Below are 26,179 nucleotides of genomic sequence, written 5' to 3'. Positions count from 1 at the left end.
AATGTAAAACATTAATGTTGTCTCTAAGAATGCTGGGAAGGCTCAGGGGTTAGTATTTATAAGTAGTAACTAGAACACCACTCATAGAGAAAATACTAGTTAGATGGATGGTCAGCCACATGATGGGATAGACAGGTGGATAGATAACAGAATGATGACATCAGTAGCCTCCAGTAAATCAACCTGGTTTTTTTGCCCCTGAAAAATCAGAAGGGTTAGAGAGTTCTCTCCATGTTTCTGTTTTCATTATGGCTATTTAAGGGACCTCAAGAAAGAAATATAACCAAGACAATGCTTTATGGCACACTACTCTAAGTTAACCAGAAAGAATAGATTTGCTCATAATGCAGACTTCATTTTGAATCTGTGTGCTCAACATTTGAATCATGTATAGTCTAGCTTCAGATCCAGATGCCAACACAGCCCCACCCAATCAGGTTACTTGATTCATTGCCCCCAGCCAATCATGTTACTTGACTCATTCCCTGGCTTTCAGTGTAGGAAAACCTAGGGAAAGGACAGCCCTTCTTATCCTATCACTGCAGAAAAGAATCTCCTTCGAGTACCTCAGGCTTCCCAGGACAAGTTCTTCCTCCTCATACCATGTCTTCATGAGCAAGCAAATACCTCCAGTGGCTGACTCAACCAAGCCAGTAGTAACCTCGTCACTGTGTGAGTCACTGTGGTTCTCGTCTTAATCTCGCTATCCTTGTAATAATCCGTCCATGAAGATGACCGATTTATTGGTTTTGGTGAGTCTGGTTTTAGGATTCTCGTACTCTTGTTCTTGGTTGACAAATAGGTCAAGTCCACTTTCCCGACCCTGTACCCATACCCCATTATACTTTCTTTAAAAATCAGTGTGTATTTATAGTAGACCCCATTTCTATTCCTCTCACCTCCTTTTCAGCTTAGAAGGCTGCTTGTAACAAAACTAACAGGATGGCCTGCTTGCCCATCTTTAGTGCTGGTTCCAGTCTGTTATCCAAGAAGGATCAGAATTACACTCCCTGGTCAACTCCTCATCACTCTCTTACCTCAATAGCTCCATTTCCTTTCCCCGCAGCCTTGGCTACAACCTCCTCCATCTGGGTTACTCCAAACACATGACATCCATGCCTCTGCCTCGGACTTTTCTAGAAAAACCTACAAACATGCATCTAGGGCCACAATTAGTTCACACTAGGTCCCCTCAAAACATAAAGATGTCCCCCTAGGATTGATATGAACTCTTGAGGCACAACAAACAGACAAAATGATCTCATCAAAGTAGAACCATACTGGAAGTCTTGTATTTCTTAATTCAAAAGCTTATCATGAAACCATGGTAATGGAGAGAGTGGAGCTTATTTGAACACACATGTGCAGACAATACTCAGCAGGGTAGGTAAGTCCATTGATGGAAACAGACGGTCTTTCCAACAAGTGATCCTAGAATACTGGATGAGTTTGGACCTTAACTAGTGAAAACTAGCCCAACGCAGATCAAAGACTTCAATGGAAAGCCCGAAACAGTCACATCATCAGAAGGGAATAGAAGCAAAGCTTCATGACACTGCATTTGGCAATGACTTCTGGGAAATGAACCCAGGGGCACACAAAGGAAACCTCTAAGTTGGACTGTGATATGTGAAAGTCTTTCATACATCAGTGGATGCACTCAACGCAGTGAAAAAGCCACCCATAGGCTGGGAGAAATACATTTGCAAACACCTCTTCTAACAAGGATTCAAGACGCAGTGCACATAACCCAGTAACTACAATAGTAACAACAGAAGCTTAAAACGGCAAGGCCCCAAATAGACATTCCTCCAAAGACATTTTGAAAAGCCAGAAAGCACAGGGAATGATAGGTTTTTGTTTTTGTTTTTGTTTTTTTTTACATGATTAATCATTAGAGAAATGCCAATCAATTACAATAAGATTCTACTCCAATACTCGTAAGAGCTACTATATAAAAATCTAACAAACAATCCTGGGAAGTTACACATTGTGGGGAAATCTGAGTTCTTGCTACCACTGGCGGGGATGATAGGGGGACAGCAGTTACAGGACATCACTGTGTTGTGGTGGCTCCTTAAAAAAAAGTTGTTCTTTGAACTAGATATAAAATGATTCAGCAATTCTAAGTACTGGCTTCCCCTAAAAAATCAAAGGCTGGGCACAGGAGATCCCACACAAAGCAGCACCATTCACAATAGCTACAAAGACGGAAGCGATCCAAGTGTCCATTAACAGATGAATGGACAAAGTATGGGACACAGCAGATTCCCAAGCCTCAAGAGGACATTGTATCAGAGCATAGCACAGATGAAACTTGAAGATGCTGTGCCAAGCAGAACAGCCCATCACAAAAAGACATCTAGCACCTGACCCCACTTACATGAAGTCTCTAGCTCAGAACCAGAGACGGGAAATAGAATGGTTGCTGTCAGGGTGCGGAGGGAAAAGTGGTGAGCTATTGTTTGATGGGTATAGTCTCGGTTGTTTGCAAGATGAAAAGAGTTCTACTGTACAACTTCAGGAGTGCATAGGCAACTCTCAAGCCACAAGTTCTGTTTCTGCAGTCCTAACCGGTCAGGGAGAGGCAGTACTTAGAACTAAAAGTGGTTTCTGGTGGAAATATTCACATTTTGTTTCTGATCACTGATTTCCATGTTATGCAGCACAGCAACAAGTCAGTTACACTGTGCAGATTGTTTAAATAACTCTGGAGATGCTGTAGGATAACTGGGAGGACTTGGCTAGGACATACGCAAATGCTAAGCTACCTTATAAAAGACCTGAGCGTTTTGGAAGGTTAGTTCCCATGGGTAGTGCTTGAATCTGTGTCCTATGGATATGAGGTAATGACTATAGCTATTATACTGCTTTGCATGTAAAAATGGCTAAGACTACAAACTCTATACTGGGTGTAATTTACCACAGCTTAAAAAAAAAGTAAATCACCTACAAAGTTAACGAGACAAGTTTCTTTTTGGTGGAGAAGGAAGCTGGGCCTGGAGGTACAGACCTGTACTCCCAGCAAGGTAGAGCTAAGACATAGGGTCCACAAGTTCAAGACCAGCCTATGACTTAGTGAAACCCTGTCTTCGGCTTTAAAAAAGGCCTGCTGGGCATGTAGTTTTGTGATAGAGTACTTCCTTAGCATGTGCAACCAGAGAGACATGACACGTCCCACAGTTTCCTTGTGCCTGCGTTAGTTTATACTAACTGTATTTTGCAATGCGTCTGTGGTCCTTCGGTAATTTCACTCCATGTCATGTCTGTCCACGGTTTTGTGCATTTTTTTTTAGTTCACTGCTTTTGGCTTCTATGAAGCAGTTCCACCTCATCTGAAATGGCACTTCATGTCGCTGCTTCCTAAGAGATGAATACCTGAAAGTGTCCGAACTTCCTGCTGCTATAAACAACGCTGCACTGGTTTCCCTTGTGTATGTCCCTTTATTGATCCCCGTGTGTATTTTTCAAAAATAAAGATTATGTGGATATGTTACATTCTAATAGTTAATTTTACGAGATCATTTTACCAGAAGACATGGATAGCTTTTTTTCCCTCCTTTTTTTTTTTTTTTTTGCCACAATTTGGTAATAACTGATTTATAAATCTGGTGTATGCCAAACTTGCTGTTTCTCAATTTCATTTCTGTTTGTTGCTATTGCCATGACTTTCCTCTCTCCCTCCACCACCCTCCCCTCGTGTATGTGTGAGTCTGTGGGGGGTGGGGATGGATGCAGGGATGCTGTGATGTGCACGTTGAGGCCTGTGACCAACCTTCAGTCTCAGTCTGGCTTTGTACTTTGACTGAGACAGTCTCTTGCTCACTGTGCACAGTGGGCTAGCCATTCCATGCATTTCGTGGCCTGTTTCTGCCTCCCATCTCACCTCAGGAGTGCTGGGATTACACATGTGTGCTAGAGCTCCTGACTCTCAGTGGGTCCTGGGACCTTCTGGTTTCCTCTTTCACACTGTGATTATTCTGCCTGCAGCCATCTTCTTGTATAATGACAGAAAGCAGGGTTTTAGTGTGGCTTTAGCTCTACACTTTCCTTATGATAAACTAGTTTGCTAAAATCATCCAAGAAACAATCCACACTTTCCCCACCAATAAATAGTCCAGGATCCACTCAGAGCCAGTCTTCATTGTGTAGGGATTGAATAAACATCAATATAAAAGACAACTCAGGCCCTGAACTATAAGGGCCTCGTGTATACATGAAAGGCTCTCACAGGCTTTCTTTACTTTTGTAGGGAATGTGGACATGCTTTGAGAGGAGTATGCACAAAGGATCAAGGATATATGCTTAGAATTGACTTTACAGAAAATTTCTCTATTGTCAGTTTTGGAGGTGACAGGGATAGATAACAGACACTTACAAAAATAGTAAGTGAGGCTCGGGGATAGCTTAGCCAGAGGAGTGCTTTCTGTGCAAGCACGCAGACCCACATCAAATGTTAGGGCTAGAGGCAATTGATGATCCCAGGCTGGGGCGATGGTGACAGGGAGATGCATGGGGCTTATGGCCAGCCAGCCTGGACCAATTGGCAAGGCTCGGGTCCCAGTGAGAGATCTTGTCTTAAACAACATAAGGTGTATGATTTTCAGAGGGAATACTCATGAGGTTGACCTTTGGCTTCTGCATACACAGGTGCGTGTTTGCACATCCCCCCTAAACATACACAAAAGAAAGAGAGGCAAGAAAGAAAGGAGGGAGGGAGGGAGGGAATTGACTGTGAATGAAGGCTGTCAAGCGAGTTGATGCTTTCCCTGTCAGTGTGAGCAGATACTTGGAAAGACAGGCTTACTTGGGCTCATGTTTGCAATACGGTCCATCACAGTGGGCAGGGTCCGGCAGCAGGTAACTGTGGCAACAGGAGCGAGTGGTAATTGGTTATATTCATGGGCAGTCAGGAGCAGAGAGGGGGCAGGAAGCAGAAAGGGCACAGGGCACAGGAAATATAGAATGGGTCTATAAATCTCAAGGCCCAGCCGCCAGTGACACATTTCCTTCGGTGAGATATCTCACTTCGCCTAAATGCTACACCCACAGAAATGACCGAGGACAAAGCATTCAAATACACGGGGACATTCTTTACCCGAGCCGTAATACCAAGTAAGTGTGACACATCGGCACATAGCTGCCCTGTTCTTCTATCAACTCTTATAGATGTGCCCTTTGCCCTGCTGAATATCTTTACATAAAAGATGATCTATCTTATTACCAGTATGTATTAGAAAAATCACAGCATTTGTTTATCTAGTTCAAATTCATAAGATTTCATTTCCACAGTGAGATTAACCCTCCACAGGATTCTGACACATTTCCCATATCTGTTCCCTCCCCCTCCAGTTTTGGATGCAGAAAGCCAACAAGGCGAGGGATGAACACACGCTGCTTAAAGATTTAAAGACTGGAAAAATAAAGTTAAGATATATAAAGAGAAGGACTACCTTAAGAGACAGGTAGTAAGTTAGTAATAAGTGTTATTTACTCCAGCAGGGCTCCGAAAGGTTAGTGTTCATAGATCATTCTAGTCACTCACTGAGCAGAAGCAAAACATCTTGACATTCCAGTTGGAAGTCAGAAATTACATTTTCTGCTAACACTCAACTACAGAACTCTAGGCTAGACAGAAAACAGACCCCATCCCCTAAATAAAGGAAGTATTGAACTCCTAAGTTAATGTAGAGACTGGTTACTGAGTGCCAGCCTTTTAGCACCTTAGATGGTCGATTTTAGGCTTTAACGCCAATTTCTCAAATAGCTAGCACAGGTGTCAGAGTCAGAACTTCCATCTCTGCATGCCCTGCAGACATTACTAATCAATCGCAGCAACCTTTATCACAGGCTAGGTTCTCCCATAAAGTGCTAGAAAAGTCTCTACCTGACCTGAACTGCCATAGAAGATCCTGCCCTCCTGATAGTGGGCACTGGGCCACAAAAGCTTACTTTTGCTTTGATCTATACATTTTAGTTATGAACTATTTTAAATGATGACTGGTTCTAAAATTCTAGGCTCGTCTTCACTTTCTTCAAGTTTCTGTTACTTACTGTCATGTCTACTGATATCAACAATTCTCGTATTCATGCAGTGTATTTTATTCCCATTAATCCTGACTGCCTACGTGGAACACCCAAAGGTAGAGGCCATCCTGATGGGTTTCCCACAATTCAGGAGCATACAGTGACACCCTATCTTGGTTTGAGAGTATTAAACATGTTTTAAAACAGCCGGGCAATGGTGGCACATGCCTTTAATCCAAGCACTCAGGAGGCAGAGGTAGGTGAACCTCTGTGAGTATGAGGCCAGCCTGGTCTACACAGCTTGTTTCAGGACAGTCAGGGCTACACAATCCCTGTCTCGAAAACAAAACCACTTAGGCAAACGGGTATGAAATGGCTCAAAGCCAAACTGCTGGAAGTCAAGGAGTCATTTGCCAGTGACAGAAACAATAACCTGCCAAAGAACAATACCTGAGGGGAAAGAGAAGGCTGCTGGACTAAGGAGGTGAATCACTGGTAAGGTTTGCTGACCAAGAATGAAAACCTGGCTTGGGATCTCAGCATCCCAGGATCCACTGGACACTGTGGCACAAGCCTGTGACACCATTGCTTGGGGAAGACAGGTAGAATGGTGTGTATGTGGGATGTGGAGGCTGGATAGCCAGCCTAGCAGAAATGATGAGCCCCGGGTTCAGTGAGAGAGCCTGTCTTCAAAAACTGAGGTGGAGAAGTGGTTAAGGTAGACCTCGGACTCTGGCCTCTGTGTGCAGGCTCACAGAGCGAAGTACGTGCACACATACGTGCACACATGTGCATTCACTACCCAAACACACTGTAAAGAAATAAAACATAAACAAAAGGGAAAGATCTCTTTGTGAAAACAGCCTTTAATGTGGAGGTTTCCCTTGTCACCCAGCCACTGTGACAAAAGTCCGCCTTCTGGGAAAGCACACAGAAAAAGTCACCCAGCGCGCAGGGCATAAGCTCGTTGAAGTAGGGAATCTTACAGAGTTGCATAGGAAGAGCACGAGCACACGCTTAACATGAAACATTGCTTGGGATCTGTCTACAGCCACTAGAAGCAAATGCTCACCGATTTCTACACAGCGCCTGAAGGTGTCTATGATCAGAAATGTAGTAGTTGTTGCCTGCACAGAGGATAGCAAGGACTGTCTGCCGCTAATCTCTCAACCGTGAAAGAACGAATTATAGCTAATCAAATCAACAATTCCCATAGCATGCCTTGGGGCACTAGCAGAGAGCTGCCTACCAGTTGGTTAATTCCACGCTTCGGAAGCAGTCAGGACTTCCCAGCAGCTAAGTCCATTTGGCGACTAGATGCAGACTGAGGACTGTCATCTAGCTTCGGTCTGTGTTTCCAGACTTCTCTCAGAAAGTATGAAAAAGTTCTACTCAGAGAAGCAACATCACCCTAGAATTCTTGTAATTTGCTGCTCAGAGGAAAATTCTAGATGATTACTACCTGAAAAGAGAATTCTTCTGGTAAGAGGGGATTGGTTCCACACAACTGCTCAGCTTAAAACCAAACCAAACCAAACCAAACCAAAAAACTAAGTAGCAATAAGTAGCAGAGGCCACTTGCAAGACTGAAACGTACAAGTACTGGAGAGTAATTAATCCAAGAAAGAATGCATGGAGCCCCACCGTGTTTGCCCACCTTGAAGCATGGACAATTATTAACCTCAGCTTATTCAACTCAAGGTGGCAACGTTCCACTGAGCAGGGGCAGGCAGGGAATTACAATGGGTGCCCAGTGAAAAGCTAGAGAGAAACTTGCTTACTCCATAGTGTGCTATGGCCTTCTTAAAAACGAAACATTCCGCCTGGGCGGTGGTAGCACAGTCCTTTAATCCCAGCACTTGGGAGGCAGAGCCACAAGCAGATGGATGTCTGAGTCTGAGGCCAGCCTGGTCTACAGAGTGAGTTCCAGGACAGCCAGGGCTACACAGAGAAATCCTGTCTCGAAAAACAAAAACAAGAACAAAACCTAACTAACTAACTATTCTGGGCTGGCAAGATGATACAGCATGTAAGGGCATCTGCATGCCCTGAACCCAATGCTCAGAACCCACCCGAAGGGGAAACTGACTCCACGAAGTTATCTCTGACCTTTACACACACAGCCTGGCACATGCACCTACACACATCATACTCAGCAATAATTTTTGGATGTTTATTTATTCTGTGCTATGTGCACATGTGTGTGCATGTGTGTACTCTGCACATCAAGAGCATGGTGCTCAGAAGACAGTGTTGGGGTGCATGCTGGGAACTAAACCTGGGTCTTTTCCAAACGCAATAAACACTCTTAACTATGAAGTCATCTCTCCATCCCCCTAATAATAATTTAAAAAAAAATTCCTCCCTGAATATCTACTATATATGGTTCTTTGCTAAAAGATGTGATAGAAATTCTAAGCAAGAACTCATGAGACATAACTTGTGCACTCTCGGGAATGTAGTCTCTTGAAGAGATGAAAACGTGGGCCAAGTTTTAATGTAATGCAAGGCACACTGTGCTACCATCACGAAATGAGGTATGAACAGGGCACAGGACTACCACAGGACTTAGGCTCAGAACACTTCATATTCCAAGTTATTTGCTTCTTCTGTCAACTTCTCTTGAGCATCACGTTGAGTAAGAAGGTAGGTGCTTTTCTGGAAAAATTAGTCAACAGGACATATAACTCATGACTCGTGCACACTGAACTGAGTTCATGGCTCTGTTACTGAACAGAGAGCACAGGCTGCGGCGAGAACCCAGATCTACGAGAACAGGTCTTAACAAAGACAGTCAAAGCCGGGAACAGCCTTTGGTTGTCACACTGCACACCTGCTCACTGAGGTCACACTGCACACCTGCTCATTGAATTCACACAGATGCAATCCTCAGAACCCAAGAGGGGAAAAAACCCTATTGCTGGGCTTTTAGCATCTTGCACACAGCCTAATATAAAAAGTAGGTCATTAGTAGATATCCAGTGATTTAAAGAATCTCTAACTCCTAGGAATAGTCATGGGCATATGCTCAAAACTGTATAGAAGTCCTTTAAAGATTGTATTATATACACACATACACACAGATATACATACCTATGTATGTATATATATATATATATATATATATATATATATCCATCAAGTCAGCAATTGTTAAAACATTATAAGATTAAAAGACAGGAATTAATTTGGGGAATTAATTTTAATAATTCCTGCCTGCAAAATATATAATTCCCCGTTTCCAGATTCTGTCTACAAGCCCATGGGAAGAGGCCAACTGCTGGCTTGCCTATGGTGTAGCAGAGTATAGTCTTCACTGTTGACACATGGGCCTTGTTCCATTTGTTCTGCTGTGTGTAGAGAGTGTGCAGTTTCTCCCACAGAATGTGCTCAGCATGTGTTCACCCTAACCCAACTCCACCTCTCATTTAAACATGGCCAGAAAGGCTGCACATAGCTAGAGAAGATTCTCTATACACAGTGCTTCCTAACCATAAAGTGACTTCAAATTGCCACCCAGATAGGCCCACGCAGTCTCAAGACTTCCTATGCCCTGGTGTCAGTCCCTATGATTCGCTCCAACATGGACTGGGGCTGATATAAAGTGTTAGAAGCTTTAATCAGATTGGATATGGACACTGAAGATAAATGGCCATCTCAGTCACTCTCCTTCCATTCTTGGGGGATCGTGCTGTGTGACCACGTTTCGGGAGGACACCACACAATGAAGACGTGTCAGCTCTTCCCACTAGCAAAGTGCACAGATGCCCTAGCCTTTGTGCATGGAAAGAACTCTACTGGTGACATTGTCCCTCCAACACAGGAGGTGACTGAACAAGGAAGAGCTTCATTTCTGGGCACCCCAAAGAGAGAAAAAACAGCGTACAATGTAGTGGGTTAAATTGAAAATTGGTAACAGCAGAACAAAAATATCGCCCACTTCCGTGGGGAAACTTTTTCTTACATTATTTACCTTACCTGACCCAGACCATACCAAACATAAGCCCAACTGTTTTCTGATTCCGCCATCAAGTTCATCTCTGACCCTGGGCCTATCGTTCGAATTTGGGGTTTCTTTGAGAACTGCTTGTCTGCTGCTCTAATGAGACAAATGGCTATCTACTGCCCGTGTCACTCAAAACTCGTAAGTCATGTCAAACTAGATTTGGCTCTGCCCAGAAACAAAAGACACAAAGCAACTGGATTTCTGGGCATGTTAATTGCTTTCCCAGGTCCTGCCGCTCTCCTTTAGCTGCCTCCTGAAGGTGAAGTGTGCACACATGCATGCACATACGCACGCACGCACAGCCCACACTTCTTGCCTGCAGTTTTTGGTTTCCTAGCCAACAACCAGCAGTACTTGTCAACCCTTATCTTGTAATCCTGTCTTGAACAAGGTGACCCAGAAACCAGGTAAGGTCCATCATCCTAAGCCGTGTGAGTTTGTGGATGTAGGCAGTTGCCTTGGCAGCAGTGAATAAGAAAGAGTCCAGATTCAGCCTCGCCATCCCATGAGGAGGAGGCACAAGGAAGGCGCATTAAATAGGCTCAGAGAGCCCATCTTGCAAGACGTTACAGCAAGAGGTTAAATAAGAGCAATAAGCTACTCACTGTAACACTCAATATAGGACATTACAAAGCCAAGCCACCCTCCTCAGGATAGGGGTCAGAAAGCAATCAGGTGAATCCATTTCTGTTTCTCCACACTATGAAAGTAGAACGAAACGCAGTCCTGCATGCAGCAACCTTTGTCTAGGTGCTAAGCGCACATAACACACATGATGAAGTTGATCGTTTAGAGACAGTCTGGCCCCTGGAAATCAGATGACTCTTCTATGTTGCCTGAAGATGCTCCAAGATTTTCATCTTGGAAAACTGATATCATCTTCCCTAATTACCTCTGTGTCCCATGATTGGTGGGACTCAGCCCTGACTCAGCTGGGGCTGTGCGGGCCGCTGACATTCTCATTCGCCGACAACTTGACTTCTGACATCAGAGTACTTCGGGGTTCTTTGCAGTCTCTTCCTTAAGAGAATTCCACATGGGCTGATTTCCAGAATTCAAAGCCAGTTTATGGCCCCAAGCCTGCCTTTGATCTACTCACAGGGATATGTAAAGAGTCAAAAGACAATGCCAGCAGCACAGGGAAACAGGCTGTTTCCCCAAGTGAGGTAGCTTCTCTTATTCTTGAATGCCATGGTTTTGAGATTCTTTTTGCTTATTTGTTTGTCCTTGAAGAAATGGAACCCATAACCTCTGAGGTTCCCACCTTACTTGAGCTGCATCTAACCCAAAGGTTCTGTTGTAATGGATTGGACCAAGGGTTTCTGGATTCATCCTAGATGCTAATTTAAAACACTTCCTGAGTCGTGTTGCTATGGTTACCAAGATCTCACCAAGAGTCATAGAAATGATGCTTAAGTGAGAAGTTTTAGTTACTTCTCTAAGACTTTGGTGGTATTCCCAGGACTGATTCCTACAAGATAGGGGTGCAACTGTCCACACTTAACACCCGTGGTGCCTTTTGCCTAGATATTAATTAATCTCCTCAGTGAATTCTGGTCATTTCATTTCAATAATGGGGTTGCAGCCTCATCCGGTTCCGTGAGGAAAGGCACTCGCTGCCAAGTCTACAGCACCTACAGGAATTAATATGGTAGGAGAGAGAACTGGCTGCTGCAAACTGCCCTCTGCCCACAAAAGTAAGCGTAAAAAAAAATAACCTTGAAAGATAGAACTAGGCAAGTGTAAGCATCCCATCTAAGAGGCTCAAGGAGACATCATGTGGCTTGCTCTCCTCCTAAGGACGAGACAGAACGGAGAGCTGGCTTTGAGAGCTTGACTCTGGTTCTCCAGCAGCACCTAGGACTGAGTCACACAGGCACAACTGTAGGGTTTTTCTCTCAGACCCTGCTCTGTTCTGCGTGCACCAGAAGGTTCGGAGCTGCACTACAAGTTCTGGCTAAGTTGCCAAGGACAGCTTTAACCTCATGTAGATTTCTTCAGCAATCAATCCGTTTTTGGCATCCATGGACAATAGCTGGCGATTGGTTTCTCCTGGGACCAGTCTAAGAATAAAATGACCTATTATGTCTAACACCTGAAAAATCCATTTTCCCTGTTATAATGCAAACGCGGTTGCTGAATCATTCGTGCCTTCAGGGAATTAAAACTGTAACAGAGGGACCAGACAAAGTCTACAATCACCAAGGCTCTGGAAGGTGTCAATACTGCATGGTGGGTGGCCAAGGGAATAGCAGGCAGAGCCGTCCGTGGTCATGAGAACAAGGCTCTGTTAGATCACATCACAGCCCAAAAAGCCTTGATGTTCAAAGCCAACTGTTACAGCGGCTTCTCTCTGTGGTCAATTCCCTCGGTTCTGACAGCGACCCAGAGGTTGCCTCTCAAACAGAACCCCGTCTGCAGCAAGACTAGAGAGACCGTTTGGGAAGCATGGCCTTTTGTCATATCGGGTCACTCCTCTCTTGATCAAGATCAGTTTTGCTTTCGCCAAAAGGGGAAAAAAAAATTCCCCGGAATTTACATTCCATTCACAGTTCAATAGCTTAGAGAAGACATCTATTTTCCTGGAGCCTTTGAAAGGCATATGAACCTAGCAGAATAGCAAGGCAATGGAGAAAGCTGCATGCTGACAGCAAGTGGTACTCTTGCTCCCTTGCAAAACCCACAATAGAGGTGCTTTAACCATGTGCAAAGCTTAAAAAAAAAACAAAAAAACAACTAACCCTGTTAAGGCCAAACGGCAGTAATAGTTTATTGCATACATGCTTGGCTTTAACCTGCCTAATCCCTGTAGCATGACCCCCTTTAGCCTTCTAGTCTATGTTGCAACAGATGAAGTTTCAGAATTTTCCCCAAAACACTGCAAGAGATACTTAGAGATCTGGGGAGCTGACGATTATAAGAATGTGGGAGTCGATTATAAGAATGTAGCAAAAGGAGCAACAATTTGCTAGGGCTGTTTTGTTTGCTTTTGTGACACGGGGGAAGCGGTGGATCCAACCCCAGGCCTCACTCAGGCTAAGCACAGGGCTCTTGTCACTGTACATCTGTCCATCCCAGCTTTTTCTTTTCACGGAGCTAGAGACCAACTCTGCTGCCTTACATCAGCCACTGAGCTGGTATCCCCAACCCCCCTGGTGTTTCTTTGCTTTGTAAGATTCATTTCAAATAGCCAGTCGTCCCCCACCACACACACACTGCTTCCAGGTTTGTTTGCAGAGCACACACACACCAAACAGGAGTTCCTGCTTTCTCAAGGCTGAGCTGGGCCTCTGGGAAATTTACATAGTGCACAATGGCCCTTGGGCAGACACTGGTGCCTGACAGGCAGTACTCGAGGATGGGCCCGAGGCTTTCCTGAGAGGCAGCAAATGCAAAGGTTTCTGGGAAAGGCCCTACAGACAGGTGTTTTTTCTTAAGACTCTTTCCATGTCAGCCCCGGGGTACTCACCTTGACTTTGGAGGTGGGGGAGGGGGTGAGAATGCCTCCAATCTGCCTCTGTCCTTTGGGAACTCAAACGCAAAGGAAGCCGATTTGCTCATCCCAGAGTTAGTTTTGCTGTTCTGCCCAGAGGTGCCATCGATGGGATGGAGACGGTGCCAGGTAGAGGAGTTTGAATGGTCTGCGGTACCGTTTTCCAACTCTCTCCCCCAACTTTGACTCAACTCCTGCCCCACCTCCTCCTCCTCTTCTATCCGGCACTGGCGGCTCCAAGCACCAGTCTGGTATCTTGGCCGCCTCTGGTCCAAGACTGAAGAGGAGGTGGCTGGTGGGGGACACTTGGCAGAGTCACCAGCAGTGGCAACGCCATTGGTGTGGCAGGAAGACGTTAGGTTAGCAGGGACTCTAGACAAAAGTTGGGGTCCGACGCTGCTGCCACCGGTGTTCCCGTCGCTGTGGTCAGTCAGTGGGGGCGCGGGAGACACAGGGGACCCTCCGGGGCTGCTTTTGGACAGTTTGGGGGGAATGGCAGGCTTCTCTTTGGCCGTGTTTTCAGTCACATTATGTGGATGGCTCTCCCTTGAGGTTAGCCCCTGCGCAACCAAAGGCTCCTCTTCACCGGCTTGTAAGTCCTGGTTCGAAGGCCCACGTGGCCACTGCACCCCCACGGCAGAGTCAGGGCTGCTCAGATAAATAGTCCTGTGGTCCTCTTCCGGGTGAGCAGCGATGACAGTGATGGTGGTTGCCACCTGAGGAGCAGGGTTTGCGCCTTCCCTGTCCTGGCTCCAGCTAGGGGGTGTCTTCTGAATCCAGGTATCACCTGTCCATACTTGGCCCTGGCTATGGCCAGCTGGGACCTGCTCTTTCTTGGGCTCGGGCCTCGGAGGCCCCGGAGCTGCCTTCTTCCTCTTGGCGCTTTCGGCGTAGATGGGTTCAGGCTGCACAGGGTCCCTAAGAAGGGAGGCGGGCTGGAGTTCCGCAGCTTGACCCACACATTTGCCAGAGGTGAGAAAGTGGCCGCTGAGGTCTTGCTGCTTCCCTGAGGCCGGTTCCTTCACAAGAGAGCAGTAGTCGTTCTCAAGGTGGGGAGCGAAGGGGCTGCTGGCCCCGCTGCGGCTGCTGCCACAGGACAGACCATCGGAAGAGCTGGCGGCCTCAGAGTTAAGGGATGGCTTCTTGGGGCCCAGGCGGGGCGGGTTCGCTGTGGATCCCTGACCACAGCACTCTCTGGGGAAGCTCAGACCCTGTTTTTCCTCTTCTGTTGGTCTTGTACGTGGTCCCTGCTCCCTGCACGTGGGTGAGCAGTCCCCTCCACGTCTGCCAGAGCCCTCGGTGCTATGCACAGCATCTTTGGATTCTGGACAACAGTCCAGAATGGAACAGTACTCCCCACCTTCGCTGTCTCCTGAGGGTGAGCACCTTTGGTCACTGTCATCCTCCGAGGGCAGGGATTCCCGCAGGGGCTGTGGAGAAGTGCAGGGCCTGGGGCCCTTGGGGCAGCTGGATGTCATCCCTGCAAAGGCAGCCAGCTTCTGGCGAAAGCTCTCGTGAGCTGAGGGCAGCTCTTCCCTCCCAGCCTTCTCTTCCTGGAAGCTCACTGGTTGAAAGGCAGTGTTCCTATCCACGCGGGCCTCCAGGTTATGCAGTCCGACCATGGTATAGGCTGGGGGACAACGAGAGTTGCCATCTGTGCAGGCAAGAGGGCTTGCAGGCTTCTGCAGTCCTCGGAAGCTGCCTAGGTAAACTATTGGCTCATCTTCCTGTTTCGGGAGCAGGAGCTTGCCTGGGGTTCGTCTCCAATTGACCTAAATAGCCCCAGGGGTTAAAAAAAAACAAAAAACAAAAAACACTTGTTACACTTTATCAGAGAAGGGAGAAGAGAAACAAAGTATGGGGCAAGTGATAAAAGTCACCACCTGTCTCAGACAGCACACAAGACCATCCGAGCACTCAGGTCTATCACAGTGGGTGGGCAAGCAATGGCAATGCCATCCCACCTTCACGACTGGACACACAGAAAGCGTCTCTATTTCTAAACGCTGAGCTATGCATCCCACCCAGGGACGCTAATGCCTTTGGCTCACGTCTGTTATGTAACAAAAATCAGCACCAAACCCAGAAAAAGTGAAGACTCATAAGCGCTGGGCGAAACAATTCCACTGGATGGAAAATAGTTTGAAATTTTGTTTAATGCTTCCTTACTGGATAATCCAGCTACGGCACATTCCCGAAGAAACAAGCTATAACATTTTTTCTTTTTGTCTTTCCTTCTTTAAAAATAAATATTTTATTATTCTACGTTTGCTGCATGCATCTCTGAGTGCTACATGTGCGTGCCTGGTACCCAAGGAGGACAGAAGAGGGCATCAGACTTCCTGGAATTGGAGTCATCATCTGTTGTGAGCACACATGTGGGTGTAGCCATCACTCCAGCCTTCCTCCCCACACCCCTACCCCCATATGATTTTTAAAAGCACCTCATATGAGTCGGTGCAGGCCAGGGGACAAAGGGATGGCTTCTGAGCTGGGTGCAGGCTCCCTGGCTCTTCTTTGCTAGGTTCTCCTTTGAGCTTTGCCACACATACACAGCTAGCTGCCCTTTCTTCCAGTTTCCGGCAGTCACCTCAGCTCCCACCTACTTAAGTGGCTGGACTAGTAGGGCAATAAGGCAAAGCTGGGAGCTGATTGCACCTGTCAATCATCCCCGTCAATAGAGTGACTTTTCTGCTTTCCTCTCCTTCTTACCCGGTCCCATTCGTACAGATAGCCTCATGGCAGGGTTTGGTGGGGCTCCTTACCCCAGGGGATTCCGAATACAAAGGGCCACTGGCTTATATGGGTGAAAGTTGAAGGTGTCAAGATTGGCTGAGTGAATGGGTGTCGCCTGCCTGGGGGAGGGGTAGTTTGCTGCCTCCTCAGGAAATGCCTCTCTTCACATAAACCTCTCTTGAGTTAAAATTGACCTTTGTTTTCTCATGCACTCACACACCCTTCCTGGCCCCTGTATCGCACTGGCTGAGGAAATCCAGGACACTGGAAGAGGTCATTATGGAACAAGGGTTCTTAGAATGTCTCAGGCATATAGTCTCAGAGACACGTCCACAGACAGCAGCCTCCAGCAGTCCTGGCCCACACACCCTGTCCATAATTATACCTTCCTAAGACCTTCTTTTGGGAGAAGAAGAAAGGTTGAACCTCTAGGGGTATAAATGTTTTTTTGTGGTCCTAGATAAAGCTGGCAAAACCTACACGTCAAAACTGGAAGTATGGGGGCTGGGGAGATGGCTCAGTGGGCAAAAAGTCCTATGTATAGATAGATAGATCCCCAAAATTTCCCATAAGAGGCTGGGTGTGGTGTTACAAATCTGTAACCCCAGGGATGGGGGAGTGGACAGAGGCAGACAGATGCTGGGGGCTCATTGGCTGAGAAACAGCGAGTTTCTCAAAACTAAAATAGAGGGGGCTGGCGTGATGGCTTAGCAGTTAAAAGTACTTGTTTTCCCAGAGGACCTAGGTTTGATGGTTTCAGGAACCCATCTGGAATTCCAGTTCCAGGGGATCTACAACCTTCTTCTGGCCTTTGCACACGGTACACCCATATGCAAGCCAAGTGTTCATACACATACGATAGAAATAAATAAATCTTTTGAAGTAGAGAGACAACAAATAGAAAGGCCGAGAGCAAGTGAGGGCGAGAACCTGGCGGACCAAGGGAACACACACAGGTACATGCATGCGCACACCCCATACACCTGTGCACACGCATACACATAGAAATTAAGGAGAAAAGCTACAAGTGTGAACATCGGCTGTGACAAGGCATTATTATAAAGAACTTCTGCTAATATTTTAGATGAGACTAAGCATTGTGGTTACATTTTTTAAGTCTTTATCCTTGAAATAGATGTGCTTATGATCTTTACGATGTACGGGGAAGGGAAGTGGGTGCAGGGGCGATGAAAATACTGGTCATGAGTCAGTGATGCAGGGGCTCACGTGGAAGGGTACTGGGTGGATGGTAGTCACTGTACAATGGCTGTCGCTTCCGTAAATATCTAAAGTCACAGCCAATAGTTTAAAGCTTCTGTTTGTCTTTGTTTTTGTGTTCCCTTTTATAAGTCTCCAAGTCAGGGGAAAACCCTGATGTAGCTGGGCTAATAGATATTAGCCTAAAGGAAGACATAGAAAGGTAGATGGTTGGAATAGCTAGCCAAACAGCAGCTGTCAGGGAGTAGCAACCTCGAGGCAAGTCAACAGGCAGCTATTCTACAGGAATTCTTGCTCCAACAGCCCTCCATGGCCGCCAGCCAGCCACCATATGTTAGAATAGGAACAGCCCCTGTAAAAATACCAGCTGGGTTAGTCAGCCTCACCTTTGGGACTTCAGCGCTCAGGCTGGCTTCAGTCCACAAGTCGGAGGTCTCAGAAGTCATCATGGTGGGCTTTACAGCAATGGTGGGCTTTGAGTAGGCCAAGCCATTCACGCCTTCGTCGTCTAGGCGGCAATTCTCAGGCCTGGCAGGCAGGCGAGTTCCAGCGGGTAGGCTGTTGGCTCTAGCCTTGGGATGGCCAGCTGTTGGCTGATGATCACTTCGCAAGCAGAAGCAGTTCTTGCAAGACCCGGGTTTCCAGATGTGCTCCACAAAGTCGCTGCACGCAGACATTTTTGGGCTCTCGGGGTTCAGTCAAATGGTCTGGAGCACTGTGAGCCGATAAGGTTCGAGTTCATCTTGGGCCAGGCTTTCTGATTGCCGTCTTGCAGGAGGCAGCGATGAGTTCCAGATCAAATCCCTGGAAGGCAGATCGTTGCCTGATTAGGAATGATTAAGAGATGTGTGCATTAGCAATAAGAGCCCATTATGAAAATGGAGATGAGGAAGAAGGAAGTAAAGGAGGAAAAGTCGCCAAAGGGGAATAGTCCTTTTATTCTGGGCTCTGTGCTCAGCTGCCAGAAGCCCTTTGATAGCTTTGATATTCCTTGGGCAGCTCTATCAGAAACTGATGAACAATCATTGCCCCACTTTCTCAAATCGAGAGCATAAAAGACATCCCAGGGCCTTAGAGAAGTGCTTAGGAAAGGCTTGCCACACAAGTGTTAGGATCTGGGTTCAGATCTCCAGCACCCGTTGAAAGGCTGAACACGATGGTACACATCTGTAATCTCAGTACCAGGAGATGGAAACAGGAAGATCCTGGGGTCTTGATAGCATCAGTGAGCTACAGGTTTGGTGAGTGATCCCGACTCACTATTAAGTATACAGCCATAGATGGGGACACCCAATGTCAATGACTGGCCTCCACACATGCAAGTATGGGCATGCACGTACACACACACACACACACACACACACACACACACACACACACACACCATTTCAATGCCCCCCCCCAAACACAGTGTTTTAGATTTTGAGAGAAGGGGCCCGAACCTATTTCCTACATTCTTTCAGACCCTGAGGTGTCCAGAGCCTGGGGCACTGCCCAAGAACTACAAAGTAGTACCACCTGTAGAATTGAGGCTTTATAGGTAATGACATGCAAGTTTTGAACAGAAACTACAGAGGAAGAGAAGGAGGCAAGGACTCTGAAATGGAAACTGTTATCCACGCTTCCGATACCTTGTTGAAAGTGGGAGAGATGTGGTGCTGACTTGCCCCGCAGGGGCACCTTGTCAGGATGTTTGGCATCACGGGAATTCTGCCCCCTCCTCTTGCTTAATCTACACCATTCAGTTCTGTGCTGAGGTAAACAAAGCAGGGTGCCACATGCCAAGTTGGAAACAGAAGACAGAAATGCCTGACTCCACAGTCCTGGCCTAGGAGAGACTGGGCAGAATATGAGAGAAGTTTTGCCTATCGTACCCTGGAGACAGGTAGTCACTTTGTCAAAGCAGCTCACTGCTTCTGAAAATAAATATAAAAGCCCCATTTGCTCCCATAGACCTCAGTAAATTTACTCCTCAGCAAGAGCTCAAAGGGCTATGGCATTACCTAGATACTCCAAATAGCATCCCGTAAGGTAGCCGTGCATCCAATAAATTTGCTCCTCAGCAAGAGCTCAAAGGGCTATGGCATCACTCCAGACACTCCAAATAGCAACCTGTAAGGTAGCCATGCATCCCATTCTACAGGTGCAGATGTTACAGCAAAGAGAAAGACCTGGCTATCGACACCAAGCTTGCTGTTCTCCAAAGATAAACCAGTTGACTGGACCACCTCACCACACCTTCTTCACCTTGTTCAGGATCCCAGCTAGCTAGCTGTTCCCTGCTTACTCTGCACTGCTCTCTTTTCCTTACTGAGGATGCTTCGGCATCCTGTAGGAGAGTGCTATGGAAGAAAACCTTGTGGAGATCTGGAGATAAGCATGCTCCTGGAACTTAGCAAGCACTGCCCTTGGGGGGCTACGCCACCCCATCGGGTGAGAATTTGCCCGAGGTTAATTCTCTCTAAGCAATCAACAGGACTAACCAGATAGGATCACCCGGGAGCTCCAAAGCTCCCAAGATCATTCCAGACTTCTTGTGGGAAGCACTCCATCTCTCGTCTCCCACACTTACAGACAAGGTGCTTATCCAATGGGTATAGAAGCCAAATGTACCCCTGCTCCAGCCAGTTAATGAGAAAACAGCTTCCACGTTAAGCTAAATGAACACACACACAGTCTTGAGATCTGAATGTTTCTACAGTCAGTATAGGGTCTTTCTTTCCCTTAACGATGCTGGCTAGATTCCTCTCCTCCCAATACACCCAAATAGCCCATTCCTTCTCTATCAGATCTTCCAAAAGAAGTCACAGGCTTTTAACAAGCAGAGGAATCACGCCAGGCTATTTCTCTCTCCTATAGTCACCAGCCTCAGAGAGCTAAATGTTTGCTGCTAAGTTTTATAAGGGGTGCAGTTGCAGGGTGGGAGGCGGAGGGGTGGGGGAGAGTGGGTGGGTGGAGGAAATGTTTTGTTTTAGTCTTCAGAGAAGTTGAGTTTGCCATTCTAAGGGCCAGATTTGTATGGGAAGCCTGACTAGACCTTCCAGGTCACAGCAAAGCCACGTTGCGGGCCCATGTCTACTGTAGGCAAGACTCCAGTGACCCTCAGTGGGCTTTGGGGAGACAGCTGTGTGGGGCTCCTGGGAAGCTAGCTCCAGGGCAGGCTGGGGGAGCTGTGGGGATGACATCCAATGGCTTCCTCAGAGGTTGCTGCACACAGTCACACAGGTCAAATTTGGGGTGGCCTCATCTCATTTCCTCTTTAACAGGCAATCCAGAACACCCAGACACCCCACTTTGTAAGGCTCCTCCCTCCTTTCCATTTTTTTTGTTTGTTTTTGTGTGTGGTTTTTTTTTTCCTTTTTTTTTTTTTTTTTTTTTTTTTTTTTGCCATCAGCTTCTGACAGCCTGGGGAGTTCAGTAGGCTCTTGATTATTGTACTGTACTGCCAGAAGCTACCTTGAGAGCACTCACTCACTCACGGGCACTCCTTTGCTCTCTTCCACAACTCTGACATTTTCCTGCAGGCTGACCACCACATGGGTCACACAACTGCCCAGAAACACAGAGTATCTTTAAGAGAAGTCGCTGAATATGAGTAACAAAGGAAACCCCGGGCTGCCCACTGTCACTGACTCATTGTGTCCTGTTAAAACTGGCTCCTTAGGCTCTGCAAACAGACATTCCCAGCTTGTCTTTGGAGCTAGAGCAGCCCTTCTAGGCCTGGAACTGTCTCCTGTTTGCTTTCAGGGAAAAGATGATGAACTATGCAAATGACTCTCAGAGCAGGAGTAGAGAGAGCCCTGGGTAGTGCCAGCTCTGCACAGCCTGGGAATGGCACCTTCTCACATGCCTACCTCAGAGGGTAGGTGCAGAATTATGCAAATGATCCCATTTCTCAGTGAGAGGCTGCAAGTGTAAGATCAGGAAAAGATCCGCAGCCTTCTTTGTGATCCAAGTCACAATAACAGAGCTTTGCCTCTGCAAACTTCGGGGCGCTACGATTTACAAGGCTGAGCTGTCAGATACACTCCCACCCCCATCTCAAAAAGAATCCGAAGAATCAGGGTGGCCAGATCCTAAGTATTCAGGTCAAAACCCCTCTTATTTGCACCCAAATTTGCTCATGCCTTACTTGATAGAATTCCACAATTTTCCATCTAAATAATATTGCTTCTTGTATTTTACAAAAAAAAAATAATAATGCAACCCCCCAAAGGTATAGTATGTATGGAAAGTATATAGATTAATGCATTATATTCCATTAGCCAGCGTGGTCTAGGGAGAAAGCAGGACATGACTACCCTAACACCCCACCTCACCCCAGCCCCAGCACTGAGGGTATATAATGGTATCTACATATCTTTTTATTTTCTACTTTCTGAGCAATCATAGTAGGAGGAGTGTGGACTTGAAGCCTGCAGTCTGATCCAATAAGGGGAGCAAAGTTCTGAGGGACCCTAGGAAAGCCAACTTGCTTTCTCTGGGGCCTCCTGTCAAATCTCCTCAGAAGGGGCTGTAAGGTAGAGTTGAGAACTGTGATCAGTTAAGCCTTTCCAACCTGAGTCTGAACTGAATCCGTTGCAAAACTCCTCAGCCTTAGACCTTTGGGCTCTACAATAGGCTCTGCAAAACCATGGTTGAGCTTTACCTGGGAGAACAGACACAGTGAGCGAGCGCTGTGGGCTGAGAATTGCTCAGCCGCCTCCATTCGCATTCCCAGGACTCACACACAAGCAGAGATTCTATTTTCCAAGGGTAAGCGTGCTTGCGTGTGCATGTGGGTGCATGTGGGTGTGTGCGCCCGGCTGCAGAGGGGACATCACAAGCAAAGGTTGGGAGCTAGCTCCAGGTATGGAATGATCACCAAGGTTCATCAAACAGATAGCACCTTCCTTCAGAGATCAGCTGCAGCCTAAAGGTGGCTTCCCTGGACCCCCAATTCGTCACCTCCGGGTCTGGCCGGAGCAGCCCGAACGGCCTCTGCCCCTCTGCTCCTTTGACAATACTCACTGCAAAAGGAGCAGTTCCCAACACACAAAACAGAGCAGCCAGACCAGCAAGACCAGTAAAACCATTACAGCAGTCGATCACCCTTCCCGGAACTCCAAGGAAAAGTTTCCCAGTTTCAAAGCGAGCGTTTCTCAAAAGAATTGAAAATACCCCTCCGACTCCCCAGCTTTCCCGTCTCGGAACCTGCACCGAGGGCACAACCCTGAGCACGAGGTCCGGACTCTCCACGCGCTCCGGATCGGTAGCCTGTCACCCCTGGGGACGCCAGCAGGGGCTGGCCCGCCGGGCCACCGCAGCGACTCTGCGAAAGCCCCTGGGCCGCCACGTTCGTCAGACAAAAAGCGGCGGGATCTGGAGAGAGAGTGGTGGGCTCACCTGGGGTCTGCGGTCTCGCAGCCTCGCCGTCGGTGACCCAGCAGTCCGTTGCCCCGCCGGACGCCTCGGAGCATTGTCTTTAGCGTGTCTGCGCGGAGTGCTTGCCCAGCCGCGGGCGGCTGACTTCTGCCTGGGCCCGGCGGCCGGGTGGCAGCTGCGATCGCGGCTCCGCCCCCTCCGCCTCGGGTGACGCCGCCCGCTCCGCTCCCGCCGCACCCCCGCAGTCCTTGCCGCTGCCCCGCGTCTCCACCGGGCCTGCGCGTCCCGCCACTCTGCTCGTCCCCAGTCCAGGAGGGCGGGCGATCGCCCCTGCCCAGGTCCCTAGGAACTCCGCACCGCGCCCCGCCCCCTCGCTCGCCACAGCGAGGCTCCGCCCCCAGCCCGAGCCTTGGCGCCCCTAGACCTGGAGCTGAGCCCCCCAGAGCGTCCCCAGCTCAATCCCAGCTCAGCGCAGTTCTGCTTGGAAGATCTCTGGTGCTCCCAGCTTTCCTTAACCACAATGCACAGATAGGTGTGTCTGTCGGAGTAAATGCATTCTCATCCCTCCACCCAGCCGACCCTAGGAGACCCTGGTAGGGAGGGAGCAAAAGAACGAAACATGGAAGAGAGGGGATCCGGAGTACAATAATAAGATCTAGGGCGGTGGGCTCTGAAAGAGGCGTGAGCGCCTTCACTGCCACGTACTGTTATCCTAGGAGAACCACAAGCCGGCTGGAGCAGGGCTGGCTGAGAGATTTCAGGTCCTGCTCAGCTCCTCATGTCCAGGCCTCTAGCAAATGGCTCAGCACATCTCTTTGAACTTTAGTGTTTTAACAGTGGAATGCAAATGTTGGCCTGGAGGACCGGCCTTCAATCATGCTGGGGCACCCAGGTCCTCCACCTGTGTTTACACCGCTTCCAGTGCGTGAGTCACTGGCTGAGATACAAGGAGTTCAAGATATTGTTCCTCGGGCGAAAAATCTTTTTTAACTCTCAGGAGAGGGCCAGCCAGTCGCCTCCCTTCCTCCAGCTGCCTGAGTAGGACAGACTTGCACCTTGCCCTGGGTGTTCCCTAAGAAGCCAGGCACTGAAGTTACTGCTCAGGGCCAAGCCTGAGTGAAAACGGAATCCTCCCCCGCACCCCCCCCTCAACACATCTGGTTGCTTCCCTTTGCTTTACAGAGGCAGCGCGGTGTTACATCCTTAATCAGGATGATTCCACGGAGAGAAGGAAGGCACCACTCAGACCCTCCCCCTCTTCGCCTTTATGTGGTGTTAACACTGGCAGCGCTATATAGAATATGAAAGAGGAAGAAGACATGTTTTGGATATGTGTGGCTTCTATGTAAGGAGTGCAAAGGGACCATAAGGAGAATTTACTTATCATTCAATGTCCCTCATTACCCATTTAAGTACGGAAAGACTGATAGGAAGGTGAATAGGAGTCGTACTAACATTCATGAAGAACCTACTACGTGCCAGGCAACGTCACAGGGCAGGGTTAGCACATTTGACACAGCATAACACAGGTCCAGAAGGGTCCTATCCTTTGCCAGGGCTCCTCAGGTGAAAAGTGGTAGTGTTGAGATGGGAACCAAGAGCTGCCTGATTCCACCGAGAGTCCACCACATTGCCCTACCAGTCAATCATTTCAACAAGTACATAAGGAAAACTCTGGTGGAACGGCGCCAGCAGCATTACATTCTCCTGAGGGGTCCAGTCTACTTATGAAGACACCAGAGGGGAAAGTGCCAACAAGCAGACAGGTACAAAATGGTTTGCACTGGACAAACACAATCCGGACCCAAGAGGGGCTTTCAGTTCAGTGACACTGGGCCCTCTCATGGGGATTTTGGATCATTCATGGCTCTCAGCATTCAGCTCCCCACATCTTTCAGTCCTCTCCAGGGGGCATAGACACTTCCCAGGATAAATAAAGGCCATGCCAAGCACATAAGAGACACTTCCACACTTTTTACTCTCTTTACCCAATTTATCCTTAATGCACAAAGAACCCAAAGAACACAATAAAGAAGCAAAGTTTGCAACACAGAGAGACCGCTGTGGTTCTATAGCATGGCACAGCAAGTGAAGGGTTAATTTGGAATTTCTGCTCAATAAATGGTTCCCAAATGGTTTGCTGGGCTTACAGGAGATAAATACACAATACTGCCACTGCTGATCCATAACATGGCTTTTTCTTTCCCCTTTTATGCCAGCTATGTGGCAGCAAAAAAGGCTTCAGCCTGCCTAATGAAAAACAAATCTTCAAAAGTGGCAAAGATGTATACAAAATACCACCCACTTGCACAGTGCCTGTCCTGCAGCTGTTCGGTGTGTTATAATTCCCTGTGAAACTGGTAAGCTCGTGCATGTGGTGGACGTTTGGCTTAGACTCGCACCCCGCACCCCGCACCCTGCAATGCAGTGCAATTTGTGTGTGCTCAGCACTTTGCATCTGGCGACTTGCTTTTCATGGTGTTTTCTACTCAGGGATGGAGCTCTTTGATACAGATCAGACCTTTTGTAAGAGCAATTCTCTTGGGTGTTTTAGTGCTTGGGCGCCATTCTGTACAAGAGAGCTGTTAAATTTTAGGAGATTGAGAGACAAGATTGAGACAGGGGTGCTTGGGGGTAAGGTAATGTAGTTTATAACTGAAGAACCAAAGAGGCAGAAGCAAGAAGTGTGTGCCATTAAATTATCCTAAGAAAACCGGAGCCGGGATATTTGAGAGGGCTCAGAGAGCATGTAGACTGGGCTAAAGAATTCTCATGCCCGGTCTTTCTCCATCTGGATGAAACAGAAATGCCTCTCACCTTAATGTCAGAAAGGTGTTCAATTTCAGTCCATTAATATTTATCGAGTTGCTTCTCCTTAGGAAGTTATAGGGAAAAAGTAAGAGACAAATAGAAGCACTCGGAAGGGAATGGAAGTGAGTCAGGTAGGGAGAGAGAGAGAGAGAGAGAGAGAGAGAGAGAGAGAGAGAGAGAGAGAGAGAGAGTTTTCATGGAGGAAGGGGCCTTTGTAATGAGAAAGGTTGCTATTTTGGGACAATGGGGACTTTCCAGACTGAAGGAATGGTATCTCTACAAAGGAATGGATTTGGGAGTGCCCCCCCCCCCCCGACTTCGATGGCAGTCTGGCAGGAGTATGAGGACAAGAGACACAGCACAGTGTAAGGTGACACTGGGTGGAAAGAGCTGGCTTGCCGGTGAGCCAATAAGAAAGCACAGGCATTTCTGCAACAGAGTGATGTCATCTAAGGTGGTTTCTCTTCAGGGTTCCTTGGATCTTGCCTTCCAGGTGGACTAGGAAGTGGGGAAAAAGATTAGAA

General features: G+C 47.5%; 1 protein-coding gene across 2 annotated transcripts in view; it reads right to left on the bottom strand.

Moving 5' to 3' along the window:
* Prag1 (PEAK1 related kinase activating pseudokinase 1) overlaps positions 1-23,027 on the bottom strand; it is a 52,961-nt gene extending 29,934 nt beyond the window's left edge. The window contains exons 1-3 of one of the 2 annotated variants that reach the window (XM_011242137.2): positions 22,866-23,027; positions 17,867-18,303; positions 13,503-15,298 (exon numbers count right to left, since the gene is read on the bottom strand). In XM_011242137.2, coding sequence (XP_011240439.1) covers positions 13,503-15,298; positions 17,867-18,157 — 2,087 coding nt within the window. In that variant the 5' untranslated portion in view covers positions 18,158-18,303; positions 22,866-23,027. The remainder of the gene's footprint in view (positions 1-13,502; positions 15,299-17,866; positions 18,304-22,865) is intronic. The other variant, NM_172911.3, reaches the window with a different exon arrangement.
* Positions 23,028-26,179: the final 3,152 nt, after the last annotated feature.

This window comes from Mus musculus, chromosome 8, assembly GCF_000001635.26.
Source record: "Mus musculus strain C57BL/6J chromosome 8, GRCm38.p6 C57BL/6J".
NCBI lineage: Eukaryota > Metazoa > Chordata > Mammalia > Rodentia > Muridae > Mus > Mus musculus.
Note: the sequence above shows the minus strand (reverse complement) of the source record. Positions and strands in the feature narration are given on the sequence as shown.